This window comes from Pinus tabuliformis, chromosome 1_1 (genome assembly GCF_031772625.1).
Source record: "Pinus tabuliformis cultivar Carrire ecotype Pingquan chromosome 1_1, CPIR1, whole genome shotgun sequence".
Taxonomy (NCBI): domain Eukaryota; kingdom Viridiplantae; phylum Streptophyta; class Pinopsida; order Pinales; family Pinaceae; genus Pinus; species Pinus tabuliformis.
Window position 1 is genome coordinate 780036859 of NC_142297.1, and position 10462 is coordinate 780047320.

Consider the following 10462-nt stretch of genomic DNA (forward strand, 5'->3'; position numbering starts at 1 on the left):
AGATTAGGGACGTGTTTTCTATAAAGATTTGATTATTAAAGTTTACAAAAGTGTACATATTTTGGGTTGTTAGGTTGAGTCGTTTAAGCATAATTTGTTTTCCTATCCACTCGGGTTCATTTCCAAGGGACATGTTTGGCCCCTTATAATAAGGCTCAAAGAGTAGGTGCCCCCATCCATGTGATGTCTCAGTTCTTACTAAATCATAACCCACATGATGTCTTATCTCTTGCTAAGTCATAAGTTATGGATATATATTCTTGGTGTTATAGTAGCAGTGAGAAGTCAACTCTTGCTAAGTTATACATTTGTGGTATATATTCTTGGTGTTAGCTCTTCCCAAGACATAAGTTATTGTTATATATTATGGGCGTTATAGTGGCAGCAGAAAGTGAGCTCTTGCTAAGTCATAAATTATTGGTATATATTTGCTCTTGCTAAGTCATAAATTATTGGTATATATTTTTTGTGTTATAATGATAGTTGGAAGTGAGTTCTTGTTAAGTAATTAGTTATTGGTATATATTCTTGGTGTTATAGTGATAGTTGAAACATTAACTTGGTGTTATAGTGGCAGTTGAAACATTAACTCTCGCTAAGCCGTTAGTTATTAACATATATTCTTGGTGTTATAGTGGTAGCAAGAAGTCAACTATTGCTAAGTCACAAGTTAATATGCCGATAGATACACGTGTCTATTTCATAATAGGGCTTGCAAAATTTCCTTTCTTTAAACAATAAAAAATGTATGGATGGTATAAATTTAATAATGTGAGAATAATATTTATTGTATACAAAATCTAATGGATGAAATCAAGAGTTTCCAAACCATTTTTTCCATTTGAAAATTTATAAGGTGTGTTTGTGACATCCACTATGTTCCGGTGTTACAAATTATCAACATTACGTTAATTAAATGGTTAATAAATTGAATGACACATAAGTGTTTTGATGACTATCAACGCTTATCAGCCATTTAATTTATATAACCATGCTAGTTGATATGTACTATTGGTGTTATAGTGGTTGTCCAAAGATTAACCCTTGCTAAGGCATAAGATATTGGTATATATTTTTTGTGTTATAATGACATTTGGAAGATTTAATCCTAATCCAGGTGGATATCGATGGCCACCCACCTGGCCATCCACCTATTCCACCTAACTCGCAACACAATTTCCTATTTTGCATCACAATTTTCTATTTTGGCAGTTTTGAGGTCTTGAACTTTCGAAGTCGTTTTGAGGCCCTAAATGACATTTTAAAGGGAAACATACCACTAATAGTCAAAAGTTGTTCTCTTGAGATAGACATTTCCAACGGGCTATCGTTTCGCTAAATAAAAATCATATGCCAAAGTTACGACCCTCAAAAATTGACATCCAACTTACCCCATTGGAGCCAAGAGCCTTTGGCACTTCATCTTCTAGAGTTAGTGCTTTAAATGTTTAGGGTTTTTTTTATTGCTTCAACATGATAAAAAGGCCTTAGAGCCTCATTGTAATACAATTCAAAGAATGTACTAGTTGTCACATCTCTTTCTTTTTAGAGATAAACTACTACCATTTGAACTAGTTTACTTTCATTCTACTTATATACAATTTTCAACATTTTCCAAAATAATTGAAGTCAAATTTTGTTATATCTTGTTTTTCATTAGTAATCTATACTTTATTTACCCACATTACTTCAATACATCATGGTTAAAAACAAAACTTTATAGAATATACAAATTTTATCCTTCTAAACTTAAATAAGAATATTCTAGAGAAAACTCCGAGTCACAAGAAGTCAGGGAAGAAAGAGACAGATCTCAACACAAGCAAGGAGAAAGCCTGCCCCAACAAACCAACAATTATGAGGATTCGAATACCGCACAAAATAAATCTTCATTTAACAACAAAGTAGATCTCCTAAATCAAACTTCTTCTGGGACTATCTTCAAAAGAACGAACACAATAGATTGTGAACGAACACAATAGATTGTGAAGCTAAGACGCCAATGTCCCAAGAACCAGAAGAGATGAAGGAGATGCAAGATAAAGGAAGTTGGAAGACCGTAGAGAAAAAAGAAAGCTACAACACCAATCTCGCCAAGAAAGACGAGGAGCCAGATAAATAAAAATTAAGAAAATTGTAGGTCCCATAGACCAATTTGATCTCAGTGGACGTTAACCACCACCATCATCATCATCATCAAACAATATATATATAAATGGAAGAAACACATATTCTTAAATTTAAAAAACCCGTCTTTATTATATAAACTACTGCGAATGTGTTAAAAAAATTAAAAAATATTCAACTAATTTTATGTAATTAAGTGTCTGGATTTAAAACCTAAGTCAACTGATCCGACCAGCCTCATTTTTTTCAGAGGATCTAGTTTCACCTTGATTAATGAAGAAAGTAGCTTCAATGAGCTCCAATTTGACATATAGATATTTATTTTTTCACGAAAAAAACTGAATATATCATATTGACATAATATAAAAATCCAAATTTTACAAAGGACAAATGACAGCGGAAGAACTGATAGATCTTAATCTTTAACCCAAAAACTGATAGATCTTGATCTTTAACACAACGACTGATATCAAAAGCATAGCAAAAAGACGATTCCCCACTAGGGGAGGAAAACGTCAAAGCAGATATTCATGTGCGATTAATTTATTGAAGTTTAATAAATGTCAACTGCACCGCCGATTCGGAGAGGTTGGCTCGCAGTGTTTTGGCGATGTAAGGGAATCAAACTTTGAATTGTGTGATAGTGTTGAAATCTACTCTCGATTGCGTAATCTGGATCAATTACATCCATGTTCTGAAATCATCATTTTCGAGAAAGAAATAGGTAGGAAATAGGTTTAAATCTTCCAACTACAAATGCAGTTTTTTCTTCTACATTATTATGACTTCCAACTTCCAACTGTTCTACCAAAATTCTATACAAAAAATTTAATGTGGTCTAAATTACACCGTCATGTGGTTGCAGAACGTTTTAAAAATCGATAATTTTGATTATATTTTTTTAACAGTGATCAATTTTTTTTTGGGAGAATTGGTAAAGCAGTTGTCTGCGACTTTTTTGAAAGTTTTTCCGGCAGATTTTTCCGGTTGAAATCCGGCAGGAATTTATTGGAATTACAAGTTTGATAGTTAGTTTTTGCACAATGAAAGCGTCCCAGGGGTTTTTCAGGGTGCTGAATCCAAATATGCAGTTAAAAAACCATTTTAACTGCAACAAATCAAGATTTAACCTCAATTTCTTTAACCGGATTCCCTCACGGAAATCTCCAAAAAATCGCATTATAGACAACTCCATTGGTAAAAAATTACAGTGCTATGGACGGTTTGAAAAATGATAGTTTTGATTATAATTTTTTTTCACAGTAATGAAAATTTCTATAAAATTGGTAACTTCCAAAATTTGACTTTTCCTGTTGCATTAAATACTAACTAAATATCAGTAATGGAGGGGTTACAATACTTCAAAGACACAGATGTTTCTTCACCAAACCAATCCAACTAAATCTTTAACTTTGATTATAAATTTTTAATCGATTTAAAATTTTTGTTCGTGTGAATAATTAAAAATTAACAAACCCTATTAAACGTGATTTCTCCATCTACAGGTTTCAGATCATAAATATCCCTTTTACTGTATGATTAACTCCCTGATACGTGTTACTTCATCTGCCGTAAAAGCTCCACGCCGCAGTCTCTATCACACTCTCTGCGTGACAAGCACTGGAAAAGTAGTTGAACAGCCTCAACTCCACCGCTGTTCTTTATCAACTCATCACTCCTCCCTTATTATTACAGAGCCCGCGGAGAAATTCTTACAAACATGACGACCATGTCGAGAGCTCCAATACCGCCCGTATCTTCTCCCTGCATTGCTCTGAAACCCAAAGCCTTCTCCAGTACAGGCAAGCTTCCGCAGGTTTGTGCGAAGCCTGGATGGCTCAGAAAGGATTCAATGGGCTTGAACCTCAGACTTTCGGAATTCAGATCGGCGAAATTGACATGTTCACCATTGACAGTGTCTGCAATCGCATCGGCTTCAGAGCTTGTGAAGGAGAGCATTGATACAAAATCAGACCTGGTAAGCTGATCTTTCACTTTAAACTCTCAAATGGTTACAGATGAACATTTTATTTCTTATTAATTTGTGCTTTTGCCCTTTTGGGTAAATTCTAGATCCGATATATATCATTCCCGAACCATAGCTAACCTGGTAATTATGTACTGCAAGAGTACTAAAGAGGGAACTTGGAACTTGTGTTCAGCTTATTCTTCACTTTATCGTTAGATCACAAGTTCATGCCCTCAAAAGCCTTTCAAGCTTCAGTGCCAAAGTGTTGCTTTTTGCCAAATTTTCATGATATGCATGAGGTTAAAGTCAAAGTTCGATCAGAAGCAGATCGTACGAGCCATCGATTGCTTGTTTATGTGTGATGTTTCTCATTACTGTTAAAGAAGGAAACCGTGATCCAATTTATTGAAGGTTTGCACTGATTGTTTATGTTTACCGTTATCTGTTTAATGGTCTTATGCAGATTTTCGCAATTACTCATATTGTAAGATGAATTTCCAGAATTTCTGGAAAAGGAAAAGAACTGCGTTGTCGAATTTATTTTGTCTAGTTTGTTCTGGACACTCCACCCATTATCGGGGCACGTACTAAATTCACAAACACATTTTTTTTTCCTGAAATTCATCTTACAATCCGTTTATTGTAATGGCCTTGGTGATCTAGTTGGTCCGTAGGATCCTCCTTTTCTAGAATAAAAATCGAAAATGGGCCCTTTGAGATCATAAGCACATGCCCTTAAAAGCCTTTCAATGTTCAGTGCCAAAGCGTAACATCGTTACCAAATTTGTGTGATCTATATAGTTTTCATAATATGCATGAGGTTAAAATTAGAGTTCGATCACAAGCATATCGTACAAACCATGGATTGCTTGTTTGTGATGTTTTTCATTAATATTAAAGCAGGAAGTATTGATCCAATTAATTGAGGGTGTGGGCTGATTGATTATGTCTAGGGTGATCTTGTTAATGGCCAAGATCCTTTGCGATCTAGTAGGGCTGTAGGACCTTTCTTTTCCAGAATTAAAATTGAAGATGGACCCATTAGTTGGCTTGTGGAGCCTCTCTTTTTCGGACTCAAATTTGAAAATGGAACTAAATTTTCATTGAAACACAACCTCATTCTCTACTTTATCATAAGATTACAACATCATTCCCTCAAAAGCCTATCAAGCTCCAGTGCCAAAGCTTAACATGCTTACGAAATTTATATGATTGATAAAATTTTCATTATGCATCAGGTTAAAATTGGAATTCAATCAGAAGCAGGTCGTACAAACCATGGATATCTTGTTTGTGTCTGGTGTTTTTCATAAATGTTAAAGCAGGAAATAGTGATCGAATTTATTCAGGGTGTCGGTCGATTGCTTATGGTTATTGTTACATGTTTAACGGCCTCTGAGATATAGTTGGTCTGTAGGACCTTTCTTTTCCAGAATCAAAATCGAAAATGTACCCTTTATCTTTTTAAGTTTGTTTGTAGGACCTTTCTTTTCCATAATCGAATTTGAATAAGGAATTTTTTTTTTGATAAAAGTTCTGGGGATTTTAAGATTTTATTTCTGTTATTTGAAGATTGCATTTCTGTGACCTACTCCAGCTTGTCACCCGGGAGGAGGGTTTGGTCTTATATGAAGATATGGTTCTGGGCAGATCGTTTGAAGACATGTGTGCTCAGATGTATTACCGGGGAAAAATGTTTGGGTTTGTGCATCTCTACAATGGGCAGGAAGCTGTTTCAACTGGGTTTATTAAGATGCTGGAGGCTCATGATTCTGTCTGTAGCACTTACAGAGATCACGTGCATGCACTTAGCAAGGGAGTGTCTGCCCGAGCTGTGATGAGTGAACTCTTTGGTAAGACTACTGGCTGTTGCAGAGGGCAAGGAGGCTCCATGCACATGTTTTCTAAAGAGCATGGCATGCTGGGGGGTTTTGCCTTCATTGGAGAAGGGATTCCTGTTGCTCTAGGAGCTGCTTTCAGTAGCAAATATAAGCAAGAAGTGCTGAAGGATGAAAAGGCAAATGGAGTTACAGTTGCGTTCTTTGGAGATGGGACATGCAACAATGGGCAGTTCTTTGAATGCCTGAACATGGCTGCCCTTTGGAAGCTTCCAATTATTTTTGTTGTTGAGAACAATTTGTGGGCTATTGGAATGTCCCACATCAGGGCGACTTCAGTTCCCGATATTTGGGAGAAAGGGCCTGCATTCGGCATGCCGGGTGTGCATGTTGATGGCATGGATGTGTTGAAGGTTAGAGACGTGGCTAAGGAGGCTGTGGCCAGAGCAAGGAGAGGTGATGGGCCGACTCTTGTTGAATGTGAAACATATAGATTCAGAGGTCATTCTTTGGCTGACCCTGATGAACTTCGAGACCCAGGTAACACTAACTTTTAGGTTTTAACTGTAGGTATTATCATAAAAATCTCTAAACCTGCACATTTAGTATATTATTTTTGGTTTCTTGTAGTTGTGTATTCTGTCAATTTGCATCAGGATGCCTGTTGTCTTGTCATCTAGCTTGAGGAAATTATGATTCATCTGTTCCCCATTCTCGCATGGGTGTTCTGAATGGGTTTTACATGCTTTTGAAAAGTTATAAAGTCATCAATCCGCAGGATTTATTTTAGTATTGTTTGTTTTATATCATACAGTTGGGGAAAGAATTCTAAAGACCCAAATACTTATCTGTTGAAGATAGTTGATATGTTTTCTCTTTTGCTGTTGCAGCGGAAAAGGCTCACTATGCAGCAAGGGATCCGATAGTGTCTTTGAAGAAATACCTCATAGAGAATAATCTTGCTACTGAAACAGATCTGAAGTCAATTGAAAAGAAAATTGATGAGATTATTGAAGAGGCCGTGGAATTTGCAGATGCAAGCCCTCTGCCAGAGCGTGGTCAGCTTCTTGAGAATGTGTTTGCAGATCCTAAAGGCTTTGGAATTGGCCCAGATGGTAGATATAGATGTGAAGATCCAGGTTTTACTGCAGGCACAGCACAGGTTTAGAAAAATTCATCATTAATCATTCCTTTGCTAACCTTGTGTCCTGATGTTATGCTGGAGAGGCTGTGGAGTGCTGACTGCAAAGCCCTGGGTATGATCAAGATTCATTATCATTGTAATGCAAGAGAAACGCTCTGCCTAACTGGCTGCTTTATTTAATTTGCCAGAATTTGTTAATCTGGATCCTACTTTACCTTAAGTTCCACATTTTTTACTTTGAACTATGTTAATTAATTCTATAAGTGATTTTGGGGGTTCTATACATAACTGTTATTGTGGGATCCTTTCCTCTGTAATGGGTCTGGATTTCAAGTTCCTTTTCTATGAGAATGCTTATATTTATAGCGTGCCCGTGTTTCTCATTTCTTAGTTTGTTTTTTCCATCATCAGCTTTCCAAAAGTTAATGTTTCCACTCAGACAAACCTTTATAGCGAATTCTATGACTGACAGATTTTGATAATTCTGTATCTAATGGGATATTGTCCTTGAAAGTTTTATTTTATCTACTTTACTGTACAATGAATTATTTGTATGATTTATGCATTGATATAACATTTTCTAGTAAACTACACAATCAAAAGACTGAAAATTGCCTACCATTCTGCACATCTGGTTGTCAGTATGTTTCTGAGATACAAAGTGACAAGTACAAGCTCTTGTATTTAACACTATCCCGTGCAAGTTATTGATCATTGGTTGGGCCTATGTGAGCCATATACACCACAATAGCATGGTCTTATATGTTTCGGGATTAGCTGTTAGAGTTAGGATTAGCTATCTCTTTTCAGTATCTTAATGCTTGAAATACTGGCTGAAGGCTACTTGGCTTATATTTATGACTTCCTTACTGTGAAATACTCTGGCTGATCACTTACATACTGTCATAGACTTGACTGTGTATCTAATTTATTTTTCAGGATTCTTATCAGAATTAAATCATTGAATAGAGTTAGGAAATTGTAAGTTAGTCCTACCACTGTGCTAAATAGATTCATCATCTCTGGGTACTCAATCAAACTATGGGCAGGTTCCATTATTACTCATAATTTTCAAATCACGAATCAATTGTCAGTGACCAGTGTCAACCATCATCCTTTAATTGATTGTCATTCAATCATTAATTTTAACAAAATAATTCTGCCAATAAAATTTATTAGTCTGTGAGCCAGTTTACAGTCATCAAATATCAATGGGTCAATCCCTTTAAGCTTTACCCTTTCTGAGCAAAGAATCCATTTTGAGTCAATATTAATCGTCTTCCTGCAGGGACACCGTTTCAAGGCAATGCTCTCATTTATCATTGAGTCAACTCATTCACCAGTCATCAATTTATGCATATCAAATCAACCAACTAGTGCCAGAGTCTGTCAACAATCGTCATTAAGTTTCATCTTCTGAACACTTCTTAAGTCAGCATCTTTACTTGGATGAGTCAAAAAATGAAGTAAACAATACGACACGAAATCAAACTCATCCATCTTCAAGTGAGGGTTTTCAGTTAGTCACTCTACTTCTGGGTCCAATCTACATCACAACACTTGTTCTTTTCTGCCTAAAAATTTGCCTGAAAGTGTTGGGTTCAGACTCCAACCTAAACACTCATGATATCAATTCTGTAAACCTATTTGTCTTCTCAATTTCACACAAACGTATTAGCACTTTGACAGTCTCCATAATGGACTTCATAACATGTCTCATATTTGAGTAGGCTTGTCACTCAATAACATAACAGACCTAGCTCAATAATGACGATGACCTTAAAGATTCATTTGAACAAATTTGTCAAATCACTAAGACTTTGACCCATCATCAATATCTTCTATATTATCCCCGTTGTCTCGAGAGAAACTCTTTCTGAATTCATTTTGGGCAATCTGATTAATGTCTCAATCTCAATTACAACTGGAGCAAATAGAAAGTCAATTACAAACAAGAAAAACGTCCACATACAGGATGCCATGCCAAGTTGACGATTTCTAAACAAACGTGGATGGTAATAATTACCATTGTCATCATCATCCTCGATTTCCAAACAGTAAGTGCCTTCAGTGAAGAGAGCATCAAGATTTGACAAGAATGTGTTTTGAAGGGTTACGGGGCCAGAATTCAGACCGGATTAGTAGTCACAAATACTTATTGTTGATTTCCTGAAGAATTTCTTTCTAAGATGAGATTATTGAGCAAGTGCATATGCTCCATGCTGATAGATAACCTCAGGATCTATATCAATCGCCAAGATATTCCAATCTAACTTTTCATACTGAGCGGTATTCCATCTGCACACCATATTCTGAATAACATGGGTCCTATTAGTGTCAAGCAACTTATGCAACATTAAGATCATATGACGTCACATTTGACTCTCTTTGGTTACCTTCTGCATAAGATTCAATTACAAATTGGCTACAATAAATTTTCTGTAGCATATGCACTTAGTTGCTGGAATACTCAAGCAGCTTCTAGGATCGTTTTGTTTCTATTGCGTACTTTGAATTTTATTACCAACATCCTGCTTTGTGACAATGTTTTCCCTTCTGCACTGGCCTCCTCTGTTTTGTCTTGGACTCGTAAGTTTGTAACAGCAAAGTGCAAAGTCTTGACTCTGTAACAATGCAAGGATAGCACTATAAACTTTTAAATGCCAAGTCCCACATTTGGTCTTCAGGATTAATAAATCCATACTCTAGCAATTAATTCTTCTTTTTGTGGGCAGGCTTTCAATTAACAGTGAATATCGATACACAAATAGTCATATCATTGATGACTTCATATTTTCCATTGCCACAACTGTATAACAGAGATTTAATATGATTTTCACAGCAGATGCAGCACAGTCCTTTTCTCACAGACTACAGTAACTAGTTTGATCCATCTACAGGTTTTTCCTCGTACACCTTGGCTGTGGTTGAGTGATAGAGCCAGCGGAAAATTCCTGCGTAACAGAGCACTGTAATTGCAACTGCACTCTAACTGCAGCTGCATTTCCTTGCAGGTTTCCAACATGCACTGCATCTTCATTTTTCCTTGTTAAGTCACCCCCACCTAAGTCCTTGAGTCATCTATAACTTGCCATTCAACATCGGAATGCTGCAATGGATGGTGTGTCCAAGCTGCTCAGACTGAGAGTTCAGATGGGTTCTCAGTATTGGCCCACCCATAATTGCTATTTTAAAATAAATCCTAATTCTTTTAATTGGAACAGAAGCTGTTAATGTAAACGCTGGTGTTAATGCAGCTGAGCCTTTGCAGATTATATATTGCTACCTCAGCACTTCTCCTTAAAACAAGCTTCTCATGTCAAGTGTAACTCTTCTTCCAATGTCAGTGAATTCTCCCATGCATGCAGACCATTCCGCACTATG

General features: G+C 36.3%; 1 protein-coding gene across 1 annotated transcript; it reads left to right on the forward strand.

Annotated features, from left to right (window-relative positions):
* The first annotated feature begins 3721 nt into the window (after positions 1-3721).
* LOC149216315 (pyruvate dehydrogenase E1 component subunit alpha-3, chloroplastic-like) lies at positions 3722-7461 on the forward strand. The gene is made up of 3 exons (XM_089392769.1): positions 3722-4105; positions 5694-6474; positions 6825-7461. Exons 1-3 carry the CDS (start codon positions 3848-3850, stop codon positions 7100-7102), a joined length of 1317 nt encoding a protein of 438 aa, XP_089248895.1. The 5' UTR covers positions 3722-3847; the 3' UTR covers positions 7103-7461.
* The last annotated feature ends 3001 nt before the right edge of the window (positions 7462-10462 follow it).

Bases quoted from the DNA above. Each gene is read 5' to 3' on its own strand.
- LOC149216315 (XM_089392769.1), top strand. From the start codon at position 3,848: ATGACGACCATGTCGAGAGCTCCAATACCGCCCGTATCTTCTCCCTGC. The intron at 4,106-5,693 runs GTAAGCTGATCT...GACCTACTCCAG, and splicing joins TTGATACAAAATCAGACCTG to CTTGTCACCCGGGAGGAGGG. The intron at 6,475-6,824 runs GTAACACTAACT...TTGCTGTTGCAG, and splicing joins TGATGAACTTCGAGACCCAG to CGGAAAAGGCTCACTATGCA.